Below are 17,921 nucleotides of genomic sequence, written 5' to 3'. Positions count from 1 at the left end.
CAAATCAAGCATGACTCAAGTTTTAACTCGAATTGTAATTTAATTTATACTTATACTTGATATAGAGTGTATATATTCATGTTTTCATAAACTTTTTTATCTATTTCATTTGGTACGCCTGGTCGCTTCTTGTGGAATTTCATGACCCTGTTGTGCAAAAAATGGGATATGCGCGTTAATAGTAATTTATTGTAAATTCATCCTTTGAAAATTATATTTTTTTGAGGGAAGTTAAGATTTTTATTTATTTATTTATAAATGTATAGTCATTTTTAAAAAAAAATTCTTGTGTTGAGATTTAGAACTTTTTTATGATCAGTAGAAATCGATAAATGAGATTAAGTGATGTTCTTAAAACACTAAAAAAAACATACTAAGACCGTTGAGAAGCTTGAATTGAATGGAGTTTTTATAGTCTAAATTGACCCTCGCCGGGTCTAATATGACTGGGTTAGCCATTAACATTGAATCAATCTTTTGTGTCTTCTCTCTCATATTTTAAACACAAAGTACTATTGCAAAAGGAGGAATTATTGGGTATGAATTATGTTCCACAATCAACATCCAAAAGAGATTTTAACCTAGAAATTATGTCTCTATATAAAAATCATTATCCATGACATAAATTAGAGAAAATTTAAGTTATTTTTGGCAGCATGAAATTAGAAATTTAAAATTAAAATAAGTGAAATTGAAAAAAAATAACTCATAAAATTAAACTAATTTTTTTATTCATTTTATTTTTATCAATTTCAGTTCTAAAATTTTAATTCTAAGCAGCCAAATATAATCCTAATATATTTAATCCATAATTGAGAAATTCTCCTACTAGTGAGAAAAAGGAGTTGCTTTATTATCCAAATTTCAACAAAAACACACTCATCGAAATTACACAGCAATCCACATACCAGCCTTTGATCTAACTTATTTTCTACCTTTCAAAAAAAAAAAAAAATTACTCCCTCCGTCCCTTATTAATTGTCTATTTTTGATTTTATAACTTTTTAAAGGGACATGCAATTAATGCGTTGTCCTCTTTTCAAATTACTATGTTATCCTTTAAATTTTAAATACATAGAATACCAAGTTGTTAGATTTTTAAAAAATTAAAAGGGTAATTATAAAAAGATGGCATTTATTTTGTTTGACTTTTCAAAATGGACGTTTGATTTGGGACACTCTAAAAAGAAAAAATGGACTACTAATGTAGGACAGATGGAGCATTTTCTAAGATATATATATATATATATATAAAGAATTTAATCAAAACTCATTCAGTATTTAAATCTTACGATTAGAAACAATATTGTAGGTCTGTGTGAATTTTTTAAAAAAGTTGGGAATTTTTTAATTTAACTTAATTAAATTATTATTATTATTATTATGATTTTTAGATGTAAAAAGAAAACAGTGGGCGGAAACCGCTACGCACCTAGAATTATGGCGTTAGCATCACAACATCTTGTCCAGCCCAAAAAGGCATCGCATTTGGTAATAATTCGTTACGCCGAATGGACAAACAGAGAGTCATTGACCCAGCAACGCTTATTAGAGAGACAAACTCTAAAAAAGGGATATAATCCAATAAAACCAAACAAACACGTCCACGTGATCATCATATGAAGATGCAAAGAGGGACAGACCCACCATCATTAACAGCCCACACACACCCACATGAAATTGACCGAATAATAAAACACCACCACAACCGCATTAGATTACAATAAGATGAACATGGACAAACACAGAGTGATCCACTGATCCAGAATTCAGATGAACATATATAATATCAGTATGGCCTGTATATACATCATGAACCAGATTAAGGTATATATATATATATATATATATATTGCAGTCGGTTAACTTAAATTTAAAGTACAAAATCATGTTTACAAGGGAGTGCACAAAACACTTTTGTGTGTAGTTGAATTTGGATGCGAGACTGTAAAGTACTGCTATAGATTTATAAATTAAAAAGTGAGTGTGGGCGGCGTTCTGATTCTATGTTTTTTTTTTTTTTGGCTAAAAGCCCGACTCTTATGAGATTGACCTAGATTTTTAGGAGTTAAAAAAAAGGGAAGTTGCTTAGTTTCAAAAAATTAAAATAATAAAGTGAGGACAGACTGTCTTACATTTCCCACGCAAGGGATTGTGTGCGACTAAATGAATTGTTTGTCTTGACTTAAATGGAAATGAGTGGATCTGTGGTGAAAGTTCATGATTCATTCATATTTGGATAACCCAAAAATAAAATAAAAAACAAATTATTTATTTATTTTTAATCACTGAGAAAACACCAAGGCTCACATACATTATTTTTGTTTATATCCGGACTCGAACTCCTCTCTTCTCTTATTTGAGAATGAGAAAGTTATACTATTATTCTACGATTCGCCGTATCGTTCGATACGCGACTCTTTTTTAAATTCGGTACGCGATCCGTATCGGCTAGTTTACACTGATTTTGTCCGAATCCGTTATACTGTGATTGATACATTGAATCAATCCATACCCTACAATTATTTGGATATATAATTGTAAATAGAATCCTATATTATATGAAATCTGTATTTGATACCAACCCATATAAAATGAACTCAATTTGAATTGAAACTAATAAAAATCATTCCATTTTGTGCACAACTATATCTCAATACAAGACATCTTGGAAAAGTATATGGATATCCAATCCTACTTGAAATATGAATATAAAATTATGGTCCAAACTTGGTGAAATGAACTTTGAATGGGATCTCAGTTAAAGCCATTCCATGCCCTAGTCATTTTGACTCACTTCAATACATGTATTTGCATCTAATGCCATGTGATTGCATCTTATATTGAGTGGATTCATTGGCCATGACAAGATTTTTTTATTTTATTTATTTATTTCTGACAAGAAATACACTTACACATTCACTTATTTCTATACGATTTGAATTTTCGATTTTTTATTTTGAAAGACGAAAAAGTATCACTAAGTTATATAAGTTATACTAATATTTAGTTTGTATAACAAGATTCAATCATTGTAGGTTGAAAACATAATAGCAAAAAAAACCAATAAAATAAAAAATCTTCTTAATGTGCCAACTTCACGTCTTTGGTTTCTATGCATCTTTCTCAGCATTGAAGCAACGATTTGTAACGTTTTAAATTAAAAACTTTTGAAGATGTTCGGTGTATCAAATTATGATTCACCGCATTGACCGGTTGGTAATCCTTTTTTAAATATCTAATACCGTTACACATCTCCATTAACGAGTGGGTTTGGCCATTAACGGTGGCGATCGACACCTCTGTATGATGGGCCCCACCTTAATAGTGACAATGACTAATACAAGTTCAATAGTAGTATACTTGCATTTCGTATTTCTTTCGAAGTTAAGGTCCAACAACATTGTTTGAGGCAAATATCCAATAGCAGTGCCCTTTTAAGGCCAATAACTACCCCTCCTAGTGATTGGAGGATAGGATTGCAGAACAACACTACTACAGCCTAGCTTGCCCTTGATGATTAGGGAAGAATCAGAATAAAGATTTGATGATCTTCCTACAACCACCATGTAGTTATTCGAATTTGATCTCTTGATCCTTTGTGCCAGGAATTGTTTACTCATATATATAATCAGTTTTCTAGGGTTCCACTGTTCCCAATAATGATCTTGCTGCATCCACCTAGTATTTTACCATTTCTAATTTTGAGATGATTCACTTCATTCCAAGAAAATTACATTGGTGCAAAGTGCCATTGACTGTCTATTCAAGAAAAAAATTATGTATCAGGATAAGGAATTAAGTGGCTATTGAGCATTCCACGGCTGCAAATGGCTCGACAACGACTTCAGCTATTGACTCAATCAACAATATCAATAACAAGAATTAAAAGCGGAGAATATATACAATGTGCCCAATAAATCGTGTACTGCGCACATCGTAAGTTCATAATTGTTCGTGTCGGCGTGTGTTATACATAGATGTGCCAGTATATTGGGCACACCAAATACCTGAAAGTGTGATTGTCATTATACAATTCCCAATTAAAAAGGATAAATCATTTGCCAACCAAAGAAATTTTTTTTTTATTTAAAAAACAAATTCTCAGGTAATTCTCAAGAATTAACTCAAATGGGTAAAAACTTAACTTCAAGTTATATCAAGTTTAAGGAAAATAAATGAGCATTCAATTGCTCCTTTTGCATATATATACATTTCTACTGGTTACTTGTCTAGTTCTATTTTTTTTTTTAAGAACTAAAATATGTGATGACATTAAAACAAGTGCTTTTTATTCCAAAAGTTTTGGAGTCAATCAACTTGTAGCAAAATCTAAATAAAAAACTACTCGCAACACAAATGTTCTATATAAATTCCTAAAATTTCAAACATTCCATTCCAACCATTAATAGTTCTATATAGGCCGACTAATTCCTTAGCTTGAGTTATATATATTCCTCCACCTTTTGAGGGTTGAGGGTTCAAACCTCAATAGTCACACGTGTGCGAGTAAATTTACCAATTAAAGAAAAAATATGAAAAAATACACTCAATTGAAAATTAAAACAAGGTCAAACAAGCACTTACCATCATAATAGAGCACTACTTTCCATACATTTCTTAGGTTTTCTTGACTCCGTTTTTTCTCAGAAAAACTGTAAGATCGGCAAAGAAAGGTCCCGGGCAATTGACATAGAAACAAACAGTCCAATGGAGACTGGTAAATATTATATACATAGAACAACAGTTCAAAGTCTTAAAAAAGTCACTCTGCAAGCAAAGACAAGTGCCAATTTGTGATATCAACCACAATAATACACAAACATAAATATAGTGCCAATCGAATCTCGCTCGTCTACTAGTAGTAACACACACAAGCTACCCATATCAACCACTCCTTCAAGCCATTTCTCTAATCCTGCATAAAGGAAAGTGGAAATTTTAAAATATAATGTGCAGAACAAGAATAATAATTTTGAAATATACCTTAAGTTCTTCAATTTGAACACATCAATCAGGTTTGGTAATACCTACACACCAATATATATATATATATATAATAAAAAAACAACAGGATCCTATTTTCATATTATGTCATTTCCTATTTAAATCAGATTAATCCAACTTCACTATACCTATAGAAAAAATTAATCAGACTGTGTATAACTAGTATATCAAATTCACCAGGTGCTTTCAATTGGAATACATGGGATTCTTACAATATTAATCTTTGAACGGGGTGTGACTTAAACCATGGGATGCTACAAGTAGAATACTCAAGTCTAGAAACTGCATCAAACCATAGGATGCTCCGAGTAGAATAGTTATTTCTAGCAACTACATACACAAAGGTATAATTTATGTATTGAATTAATACCTCTCGTTTATAGTGATTAAACTTTGTTCGAATAATCATGTGGCTCTGCCTAAAAGCTCGAGGGTATTCTTTTATCTGGAGCTTGAGCACTCCACCTCACATTTTCACATTGATTGTTAACCCATTAATGTCTACAATGGCATTTCCTAGATTTGATTTATTCATAGAATTAGATAACTATCAGAACCTTTCCACAGATCCACAGATAATTTTCTTGCACACAACAAAGGCAAGCATATTGTTATAATACTATAGGAATATAAATGAACTTCTAATACTATAATTCAGAATTTTAAATTCTTCTCTTGCTGCTAGACTTAATACATAAGACAAAAAACATGCATCTGATATTTCCTTCTACCACCCTATCTAATTAGTGTCATTTGTACATAGTTCAGCAAGGCATCACAAGTATCACCGTTCCTGTTAAAGTTGTCAATTAAATTGTCATATGCGCTTTTCTTCCTATGGTGCATGAGGCATATAATCTCGCATTTCTTTAACACTTCTGCAAAAACCATTATGTCTAATTTTTTTACTGCAGCCTCACCTTCCAGTTTGATAATTACTGATCATTCATTACCAGAAATTTTAACAGAAAGGGGAAAAGAAAAAGAAAATTGAGATCACCCAACATTCTAGCCTACTGAATTGTCATTGATTATGCATGTTCAAGAACTTTAAACCATCTGACTTCATTCTAAAGTATGTGCAGAACAGCCAGCATTAATATACACAAGAATAAATTTGAATTTGATTTCTCACCAGTGTCACCACCATGCAAGGGAAGGGAGGCGGAACCTTTTCACATAGAACATATTAAGTTTTTATTAAGATTTCCTATCTTTCACAACGAATAAGATGAGTGGGTTTCTATATCTTACCGATCACTACATAAACATTTCTATAAAAATAAAAATAAAATATCAGTTTACCTCATCATCATCATCATCATCATCATCATCATCATCGCCCCTGTCTTCCTTCTTCTTCTTAAGGCGGGTTGTGCCACCCTCCTTACTGATGGGTAACTTCATCGCTCCAAAGGGTGTGTCCACATCAATGTGTCCTATCATGGAGTAGCCAGTACCTTTCCCTCGAATCATGTCCCAAAGAGCAGAGCCAAAGTCCCTCGGCCTGAAGGTGATAGGAATATCGATGTAACTTATTCCTTTTTTAACCAATTTTTCGGACTTGGAGATTTCTGCACTTCCAATGCTCATTCCAGATAGCCAAACCTCATAGTCCAGTGCATTGAGACCCAAGTCAAAATCATTCATGTTTTCCAGTTTCACATGAAGATTTGCAACAGTTTCTTCAAAAGAGAATCTCTCAAATTTTATTTTTTCAACATCAATATCAGGCTTCTGCGGTATGGGGATCTCTCCAGTTTTCTCAAGTGGCAGAGTTAACCTACCAAAGACAGGCACATCCACTAGGAGATCAACCTTGATTCTATAAGGAATGATGCTTCCAGGCTTTATATCATCATATGTGCTTTTTATGTCATCATATATCAAGGTAAATGGTACCTTGACAGTCTCTGAACCATGTGCATGGATTGTCCCGGCATCAGGGATCAACCCTGAAACTAGTTTCCTTCCATCACTCTCAATTAAGTAGTTTATGTCAACGAGTGGTATTGGAATGGGATTTGGGTTTTTGACAAGCATATCAATAACTATGTCTGCCTTGTCAAGATTAATGAATGGAATGTGAATTTCTGTGACATCCGCAGTTGGCTTCCCAAATCCAATAGTTTCCTCAATCTTCTCCCCAATATCATGAATGAAATCCTTTACCTTTTCAATAAATCCATCCTTCCCTTCATCGTTGTCATCTTCTTTGTGTTCCTTCTCCTTAACCTCCCTTTCAACTATCTCTGGCTTATCAGACGATGCCATACCTTTATATTCAAGATGTTAAAAGAACAATTCAGTCGAATAACAAGGATTTTATAAATCAAATTAAAATAAAAAATGATTGACACAAGAAAGAATAGACTGCAAGTAATGAATACTATACTAGTGCACTATAACTTAGATATTACAGACATAACGTCAAACAACCTTTCTATTTACACAGTCCCTCGTAGTTCAATAATAAATACGATATATTCATAAATATAAATATGATATATTCATAAAAGTATTGCTAAGTAAGGATTAAGTCCACTTTTGTGCTAGCCAGAACTTGTTAGTTCCTTGCTGATTTTTTTTTTTCACCCCTTGTTTTTGTTGGATTTAACTAGTCCTCTCTTTCAAAAAATGGAAGAGCATTGGACCCTCACAAGGTAAGGCAAAAGGCTCAAAGAATTGAGGCACAAGCTTTTTGAATGTTGAATTCTTTATACAAAAATAACTAGATATTGATAGTAGATTAAAAATCTTTAAAAGGATAAAGCACGAGGCAAGTGATATTTCTTCCCCTAGGGTGGAGATGGAAACCTCAAGATATTCATCACAAGCCCTTAGGATTTATAGTTTTACATTCAGAATGTGGATAGAAGTGGCGATCAAAATGCATTAGTCCCCAAGCAAAAAAATTAAAAAATAAATAGCCCTATAGATTTTTTGTTTAGAAACAAGAGTAGCATATAATCTTAGTTGAGCAAAGAAAATCACTAATGATTATTTTATGTGAAGATTTGTTCATAGAAAGAGCAAAATAAATGGTTCGCTCAATTCGCATACTTTAATTTTCACTTGCCAAGCCCCAAAATTATTTTCTTCCTAACCAAACAGAGTTTATAGAAACAAAAAAGAGATGTTTGAGTTGGAACCCTAGCGGAGTAGCACAAGGTTAACTTGAGAAGTAACGCCATCAGATGCCATCAATGGAAGCAATGTGTAAATATAGGGTAAAGTGCAAAAAACCCCTTAACTATGTTTGAATTTGCAAATAACCCACTTGAACTATATTTTGTGTATAAAACCCCCTAAACTATCTCATTTTGTTGCAACATACCCCAAGGACTATACTAGATTTCATTAAATGACCATAATGCCCCTTCTTATTGAATTACATTTAATATATTTTTCTTATCTAAATAAATTATGAAAAAATTCATACTAATTTGATGAGATATTTTCCATTAAATTTGCATAAATTTACCTTTATTTTTTTAATTAATTATTTAAATAAAAATTTTAGTACAAATTTTTTAAAAATAATAATTAATTTTTTAATTTTTAAGGAATATATTATGTGAAAAGAAGGTATTTTTTTCAAAAGTATTTTATTAAATTTTCATCAATATATTGTATGAAAAAAATGATAATTTTTTACGATAAAAATGTTTAAATTAGTTATAATACATTTTATTATAAATAACAAAGTTTTAATAATAAGTTAATCAATTTAGAAAATGGTAGTAATAAATCTATTTATCTATTTTTTTTTTTCATTTTTATGATAAATTGATATTAAAAATAAAATTAAGGTAAATAGTATAATTAATATTTACATAAGAGAAAAGATAATAAAATAATTTAATAAGAAATGAAAATTTTAATGGAAAAGGATAAAATAGTCTTTTGTAATAAATTTGTCTTCAATTGTAACAAATCAATAGTTCCGGGGCGGATTTTAGTTTAGGGTAATTTGCAAAAGGTAATAGTTTAGGAGTTTTTTTTTGCACTTAACGCCTAAATATATCTACTCAATTGTAATCAAAATGCATTAATCGCACACAAGTTCATTACATCAAATCAAATTAAACTTCAAGACTAAGTAGATCTGTGAACTTCACTGTTCATGAGCTACTCAATTGCATAGAGAGAGAATGGATTTCAGATCAATTATGATATATATACACTTTAAACTGACTTGATTAAAAGGAACGATCAAAGCACTTAAAATCTGATTTCAACATGTAAAAAACAGATGAAAATACTTTCAAAAAAAAAAAAACTGGAAACAGATAGATCTAAATTCAGATCCAATTACCATTAAGTAGTAGGTGAAATGCGATCCAGATCTGTTACAGAGAGAGATTCGAACTGATAGATCTTACCAATATATATGTAATGTATTCAAAATTAAAGAAAAAAATTGGTATAAATTCAGCACAACACTGAAAGAGTACACAGACTAACCATATAATCAGATCAAACAGAAAATAAAAAGAAAAAATTGTTACCTGAGAACCGAGAAGTGAAATGGTAGACGAGAGTAGAATTGAATTATGGATTTTGATTCGTGTTTGTGGTTGTGAGAGCGAGTTTTTTTATGCAGAGAGACAGCGAGGAGGCCCATTCGCAATTATTTCCAGTGGACACGTGGCAGTGTCTTATTTATGTTGACTTATGTAATCATTAAATTTATTTATAATATTTGCCCGATGTATGATTAGATTTATTTATAATTATTATGTTGTCAGGCCAAACCTCTCGTATCAATATAAATATAACATAAAATACTATATATAAGATTAAAATTATAAATATAAATATATAACATTAAATAATATCTAATTATATATTACATTAAAAATTATATATAAATTATAACTAATATTATATAATTATAAATAATAACATTAAATACCATAATATAAATATATAATTACAAATAATATTATTTTATATAACATTAAAAATTACATTTCAAACAAAATATAATTATACATAACATTAAATTTAGCATTTTTTATTTTGAAGTGTTGCTTATTTGCAAACCTCAATTTAAAATAGTTACATAAATGATGTAAACTTATTAGGTATTCAATTCCTTGCATTTACTCTCTCGATTTAAAATAGATGGCTGATTTAGTTGGTTATTGAAAATATATAATGTGATTGTAATGATCTATTAGTGAACGTCATTTATAATTATATTTTGTATTTAATATAATTTTTAATGTTAATATAAATTAATATTATATAAATAATAGTGTATAATATTATTATCTATAATTATTTAATTTAATTTAATTACATAATATTTATATAACGAGGCTCCAAAGGGGATCCGGATTACATACTGAACTATAAATCTCAAAAAATATAAATATATAACATTAAATAATATCTAATTATATATTACATTAAAAATTATATATAAATTATAACTAATATTATATAATTATAAATAATAACATTAAATACCATAATATAAATATATAATTACAAATAATATTATTTTATATAACATTAAAAATTACATTTCAAACAAAATATAATTATACATAACATTAAATTTAGCATTTTTTTATTTTGAAGTGTTGCTTATTTGCAAACCTCAATTTAAAATAGTTACATAAATGATGTAAACTTCTTACGTATTCAATTCCTTGCATTTACTCTCTCGATTTAAAATAGATGGCTGATTTAGTTGGTTATTGAAAATATATAATGTGATTGTAATGATCTATTAGTGAACGTCATTTATAATTATATTTTGTATTTAATATAATTTTTAATGTTAATATAAATTAATATTATATAAATAATAGTGTATAATATTATTATCTATAATTATTTAATTTAATTTAATTACATAATATTTATATAACGAGGCTCCAAAGGGGATCCGGATTACATACTGAACTATAAATCTCAAAAAATTCAATTACAATTACGCATTGACAGAGACCTAGACATCCACAATAGGCTTCAATATAAGCTTTCCTAATCCACAATTTTCCACACCAAGAGCTGATAATACCTCTTCACCTTCTAAAATAAAAGGTAGAAGTTTCAAATCAAAGAAGAATAAAATAACCTAATGATTTGAAATGAATCTGTAATCCGAATCAGCATCTTATCCTTAGGGCTTAATTCCGAATCTATAGTAGAAAAAAAATGAAGAGTTCGTGTACATTATAATGAAGTTATTTAATTATTATATTTCTTTGAATCATATTATTTGATTCAAGAATAATAATTTCGTACTCCAAATAAATTTTCATGATTCAATTTTAAAATTTTCAATTCGCGATTTCTAAAACTAGTGAAATCAGAAGGTCACTTTCACTTCACAATTTATATTTAGATATGTTTTTATAGTTGATTCGACGCTAAGATCTTTTTTTATCTTAGATTTGTTTCATCACCATTCCTAAGTGCAATTGGAGCTAATTGAGTGAGTTTGGACGGATCAAGGATCAGCCCTAATTAACTAGGTCAAGTCCTATCATAATCGAGTTGATTGAATTGGCCGAGTTAGTATCAAATTAAACTAAATATATTTTGTACAACCGATTACTTTTTGCCTATAAATAACCTTGTACTGTACACACACACACACACACACACACACACACACACGTGTGAGTGACTTGCCACGGGAAATAAAAAAAGGATAAGTGCAAAAAACATTTTAAAGTATACTTCACATAACACTTTTATTCCTATTTGAAAAAGTGTGTAAAAAATGCCCCTAATTTTTTACATTGTGCAAAAATACCCCATCTGACATAAATTAGTGTTGTAATACTCGTTTTGCCCTTTTACTCTCCTGAAAATATCCAAGGGGGTATATTTGTCACTAATCTTATAATATAGGGATGTTATGTGCACATTACCTTATATATATGTTTTTTTGAAACTTTTTTCTTTATATATCTCTAAACATTTTTTTTTTTTTTTTAAAACTTTGAGAATTTGTAAAACAAGATTTTGAATTTTTTGAGATTCCAATTTACTCTGTCTTACTAAAGTTTTTATTTATTTATTTTTTTTTCATTTAAACAAAAAATAATAATAAAAAACTAAAAATTCCCAATATTAGTGTGCACTAGTTTTCAAAGTTTGAGAAAAATTTGTTTTCTTTAGTTTGCACTTTATTTTTGTTTTTTATTCTCTAGTTTTATCTTTACTTTTATTTTATACTTTATTTTTATTTTATAATTTTCTCGTTACTTATCCATTACCGGCATCCTCCAATAGTGTCATTTTTGGTCATTTTATAAAATTATTTATTTTATATATTTTATAAAATAGTTCAATAAGAGTAATTTAGTCAACTTAGTGTTTAAATTTGTTAGAGAGGACTTATTTACACCAGATCGAAACTTTAGAGGTGTTTTTAGCACGATAAGGGCATTTTCCAATAGTGTTCTTTTCGATTATTTTACAAAATTATTTATTTTTATATATTTTATAAAATGGTTTAGTAAGGGTAATTTAGTCAATTTAGAATTTAAATTTATTAGGGGAACTTATTTGCACTAAATTAAAATTTTAAGGATATTTTTTCCACGCAAGGAGCATACTTAAGAGTATTTTTTGTACTTTACCCAAATAAAAAACACACACATATCAAGCATGTAAAATTACCATCCTTCGATCCATAACAAAACAAAAATGGTACTACATAATGTTGGGTCTTAATTAAATTAATTCATTAGAAATCAAGAATAATCATAAATTCAAAGAGAGATGTTTTTGATATCATACCTGATTAGAAGATTAAACTTTTAATACCTTTGAGAATTCTTTAGTGCCCTTTGAGAGATCTAAAAAATTAGAGCGCTTGACTCCCTTCTGAGAGTTGTTGATATGATATGGCTGAATAAGGGTTTTAAAATCCTTATATATAACAACAACAGGGGGGACGGCTTCTCTACAAACAAGCATACCTAAGTTTCCCTTCCTATCAAGGAAACTTAAATAATAATGGTTAAAATTAAATCACACCAAATAAGTTGGAAAACCACAATCGGTATAAAAAACATACTCCCAATTAGACCACCAAATTGGAAAGTATAACCTAATCCATCAAGTATCAATAATCTTATTGCAATACTACTTTAGAAAACGTAGTGTATAAGACCATAAAATAATTTTTATTATTTAAATATATATATATATAAATTCCAACACATAAAACTTGTGTTCAGAAATTGGATATGCGTAAATAAAGAAACAGAAAATTTAATTACAAAGTGCATGTGTTAGACAGAGAACTGGACATCCATACATATACATACATATATATATACATATACATATATATATATATATATATAACAATCATAATAGATCCAATCATGTAAATCTATTTCAATTTTGAGTAATGATAGAAATTTGAAAATGAGACGGATATAATTAAATTTATGTGAATATGGAAAATAATGTTAAGATCGAAGACATAATTATATTTTATGATATCGTGATGATATCATTTCCATTCTCATAAATCAGCGGGATTCAATAATTGGACTATTTATCATTTGCTTATGTTTTGTTTCGCTAACTTAAATCTGTTTGCACCTTCTTGCTTTTCACATGGTATTGGTGCTGCCTTAGCCCAAGTGATCTTCAGGAAGAAGAAGAAGAAGAAGAGAGAAACACCCCAAAAGAAAAGGGACATGCACAATTAAGTATTAAATAAAGTATAATAATAGTCAGAAAATTTTCACATCGTCTTATTCATTCATCTTAATGAAATATTCGCTGCAACTCAATAAGCTTGCATAATCTTTGAGATTGTTATTTGTTAAAGCACCACCATCTGTATGAATTAATCACTACATAAAATTTCAATACATATATTATAAACAGTATAATATATAAACTATATCCTGTATTTATACAAATTTATATCATATCATATATATATAAAATGTACTAAAACCGCAAAAACTCAATGAAGACAGGTTGCTTCCTATATCTTCACAATTTTTATTAATTTTTCTTTTCCGGGAAGTTTAAGCAAATTGTTTATATAACTGAAAACAATAGGGTTACAAAACAACGCTCTTATAGGCCAAAACAATCACCTGAGAGTTTGCAGTGTGTAGAACAAAAAACAATGCTCTTAGAGCATTTTCAATGGGCTTTCCAAATTTGCTACATCAGCATTTTTTAATAGCCACGTCAGCGTTTTAGGGTCTTCAAATTTTAGCTATCGGATGTACTCCAATGGTGCTTTTTCGTTCTCCAAAAATATTAATATTTTTTAAATTTTTAATAAATTTTATTTTTTAACTTTTTCCTAACGGCTATATTTTTAAAACGGCTATATCATACAAAAAATTTAAACAATACGATATTTATTATTAAAAACAATACGATACGATATAAATTTAAACAATAAAATAAAAATAAAAAACAATACAATATGACATGAATTAAAAATATAACAACTAGGAAAAACAAAACAATCATATGGAATACTTGAGATAATCCTATAAAAAGCTTGAGTTACCGCGTGCGCGTATAGATACTAATATTTTATTTTGGCATTCAATTAGCCATGCTTTCCCGGTTTGTGTTGGCATCAATTCTGGATCTTTTTGCATGATTAACATCTCTTCATCTCTTTGTTTGTTTTTAATCTCTCTTAGTTTGCTTTGAAGCTCGAGTTGTCCGGTCTTTTCTTTATCTGTTTTGCGTGCTTCTCGTGCTATTTGAATGGCTTCAAGAGTTTCAGATTGTCTTTGATAAAGGGCTATTGCATGATCGAATTTGCTAACGAAATCATTCTGGCTTTCAGATTGTCTTTTATCCTTATTTCGCCTCTGCTTCGCTACTTTTCGTCTTTCTGGTCACTGATATTCTTCAACATCCGTTGGATCATTTTCGCCTATGTGCGCCGATCCTTCAACCGAACTTGGTGTCGTTGCTGCATTATTTGATGGAGTAGATGGGTTTGAGTGACCAATAAGCTCACCATCATCAATGTGTATTCCACTCTTCTTTGGTTTTTTTTTTTTTTGGATGTCAATTCTTTTTGACAATGTAAATGCCACTTATTGTTGCTCTTTAAAATATTCCAACAACAACTGTCAAACTTAAATTTGGTGTTATTTTGACAAGCAAACAACTCTTTGGTTGCTATCATCTAAAAAAATAAAATCAATAATTATTAGAAGACAAAGCTTTAAAATATCTACCAGTTAAATTTAATATAATAAATAACTTACATTGTACTTATTGTCTTGCCCATTGGGGTAATTCCTTTCGATCTGAGCCATGCATCCAGAAAATTTAGTAATCATTTGTTGCATGAAGGACCAACGATTCAAGCAGGCGATATGATTTCTTTTAGGTGTACTAGTACCACTAACGTGTTGCTCAAAACTTTCTTAAATTCGGATTCATAACGCTATCTTTTGTTGGTCTAAACCGATGACAGCATCAGTACTAATGGCCATCTACGCATAACATAAAGACTCATCTTCAATCGTGGACCAATTAGGAGGTCGAATAACATTTTGCTTTCTGGGAGGTTGGTAGTTACTGGATTGTGACATTTTAGTAGGAATGTTGGAAACTCGAGAAGTTGATGGGATGGAAATTGAGATTCTTCTCCAATAAATTAAGATTCTTCTCCAACAAATAAGAAGGGATCAAAATTATCATTTGATAGGTTGAATTGGGAATTGTAGTCGTAATATGGTGGTGGAGAATCCATGGAATTGAACTTGAGTAAAAAATATAACTAAAAGATTGAGAAAATGACCTAATGGTTGTAGTTGTAGGTTGAAAACTAGAGAAGATAGGTTGGATATATATGAGGTGCATAATAGTAAGGGTTGATGTATTTATAGAGGAAAAATGAAAAGTTTTTTTTTTTAATATATATAATATATATATATAATTATTTTTTAAAAAAATAAATTCAAAAAATAGGTTTTTGTGCCAATATAACCGTTAAGGCACTGTTTGGGTCAGCCAAACAGTGCCTAAAACGACTATATGTCAGAAGAAATATTTTTAAAAGTAAATTTTTTTTTAAAAAAAGCACTTTTCTCTATTTTTTAAAACTTTTTTTTGCCGAAAAAAGCCTTTAAGGCATTGTTTGTGTCAGCCAAACAGTGCCTTAACGGCTCTTTTGTTCAATTATTTTGAAGGAAAAAAAAAAGAAAAAGGAAAAAATAAGAGAGACCAAAACAAGCCAAAAATCTGTTTCTTTCCTTCTTTTTTCTTTTTTTTTCAAGCAAATAGAGCATTAGGAACAATGTTCTGACCTAAAATAAAAAATTTAAAACAAAACTGATGCGGGCCCACATGGCAGGCCAGCGGCTCGCCAAGAGGGTCGCGGTTTTCCGCTACCCAACCTATGGGGCTCAATTTTTGGTGAAGTCATTGGAAGAGTCCAATATCAAAACTGGCCCAGAATCGCCTTAAAAGGCCCGCATTGGAGTTGCTCTTATAGGCCCAAGCAATCACCTGAGAGTTTGTAGTGTGTAGATCAAAAGTGTTACAAAACACGGCCGCGCAACTTTAGCTCCACTTTTCTTCACAAATTTTATATTGTAATATTTATGATATATTTTGTAAACTAGGTTTGAGGTGTTCTCTCAATTACATAGAACCCTAAACAATTACTATATCTGTGCATATATATTTACAAGTATTGCTTATTTACAAGAAGACCCCAACTCGATGACTAATTATAGTATTTCCCAACACTTGCATGTAATAAAAATAACATATGATAATATTTTCTATATTTTAAGAAACTAATTAATAATTTAGATTGAAGAAGATGATTCTAGAACATGACAAAAATAGCAAAAGTAATATTTTTTACTTTATGATTAATTTCAAAACTAATGGTCTGTTGGCAGTACCGTACACATTTTTTTTTTTTTTTTTAATAAATAAGATTTCATTAAAAGTACTCAAGAGGAAAGTGCTCCCAAGAGAAACATCAGTTACATATTTGCTAACTTGATATATTGTTTTCTCAAATGCATTTGTAACATAGTAATATGCTTGAAAAGTTATATCTTTTGATTCATTTAGGAAAAATATTAATGCTTTATTTTCTTTAACCATGTTAAAATATCTCTGTGTTTTTTTTTTTTAAACAACATGCACCCTCATTAGCCATTTACCATACATGCTTCATACATATAATTCATATGAAATGTTAGGCGGGAAGCATGCTAGTCAAAATGTAAAAAGAATGAAAATGAATGAGAAATACCGTCATGCTGGTGGCACTCACCCTGTATTAATCATAGGAAATGACTTGCTTCATTTTGAGATGAGTGTGACTAAAAATATAGTATTATTTTGTATATTTTCAATACTACAAATTTTTTGTATCTAATGAATTTAATTCAATCTTGTGATTAGAGAGTTTGAAATATTGGAGTAAACTAATAATAAAATATCAATTTGAGATTATACGTACACAAAAATCACCACAACGGCCTTTCAACCCCCGCAGAAGAAATAATTGATCGGAAATTTGCTGAAAAATAGAGGATTAAAGCTGAGAAAGATAGTGGAAATAATAAATTAATGATGGACTTGTTACCTACGCAGAAGAAATAATTGATCGGAAATTTGCTGAAAAATAGAGGACTAAAGCTGAGAAAGATAGTGGAAATAATAAATTAATGATGGACTTGTTACCTACTTTTCAAAGAAGACCTAAACCATACTAGGGGACTGACTGAAACACATCTACTGGAAATGAAGATAGATGTCTATCGAAAGGGATCCAATTTCCTGGATCCGAGATCGAAGCTTTCCTCGTGAGCCTTTTTATGAGGCAAGGATAGAAAACTGACCCTTAAGAGGAGTCCATACCTTAAGAAGGGAATCCCTTTCGAATGTTTTTCTTTTAATCCTTCGTACCA

General features: G+C 29.7%; 1 protein-coding gene across 3 annotated transcripts; it reads right to left on the bottom strand.

The window, feature by feature from the left end:
• Positions 1 to 4,695: 4,695 nt before the first annotated feature.
• LOC132302823 (uncharacterized) lies at positions 4,696 to 9,642 on the bottom strand. Of its 3 annotated transcripts, XM_059799801.1 has the most exons (4): positions 9,519 to 9,611; positions 9,326 to 9,356; positions 6,313 to 7,283; positions 4,696 to 4,912 (listed from the first exon to the last, which is right to left on the bottom strand). In XM_059799801.1, the coding sequence occupies exons 3-4, from the start codon at positions 7,279 to 7,281 to the stop codon at positions 4,859 to 4,861; spliced, it is 1,023 nt and encodes a 340-aa protein (XP_059655784.1). In that variant the 5' UTR covers positions 7,282 to 7,283; positions 9,326 to 9,356; positions 9,519 to 9,611; the 3' UTR covers positions 4,696 to 4,858. The 3 variants fall into 3 exon arrangements, with proteins under 3 accessions (XP_059655784.1, XP_059655794.1, XP_059655775.1); XM_059799811.1 differs by lacking the exon at positions 9,326 to 9,356 and having other exon boundaries at positions 4,696 to 4,918; positions 9,519 to 9,642; XM_059799792.1 differs by lacking the exon at positions 9,326 to 9,356 and having other exon boundaries at positions 9,519 to 9,642.
• Positions 9,643 to 17,921: the final 8,279 nt, after the last annotated feature.

The sequence above is a fragment of the Cornus florida genome, unplaced genomic scaffold (genome assembly GCF_030987335.1).
Source record: "Cornus florida cultivar Cherokee Brave unplaced genomic scaffold, ASM3098733v1 CherokeeBrave_3.0.0_Hap2_Chr01, whole genome shotgun sequence".
NCBI lineage: Eukaryota > Viridiplantae > Streptophyta > Magnoliopsida > Cornales > Cornaceae > Cornus > Cornus florida.
Note: the sequence above shows the minus strand (reverse complement) of the source record. Positions and strands in the feature narration are given on the sequence as shown.

Excerpts from the sequence above, each read along its gene's own strand:
- LOC132302823 (XM_059799792.1), bottom strand. The coding sequence starts at position 7,281 with ATGGCATCGTCTGATAAGCCAGAGATAGTTGAAAGGGAGGTTAAGGAG. Across the intron at positions 4,913-6,312 it reads ATGATGATGATGATGATGAG|AGAAATGGCTTGAAGGAGTG; the intron begins GTAAACTGATAT and ends ATGCAGGATTAG.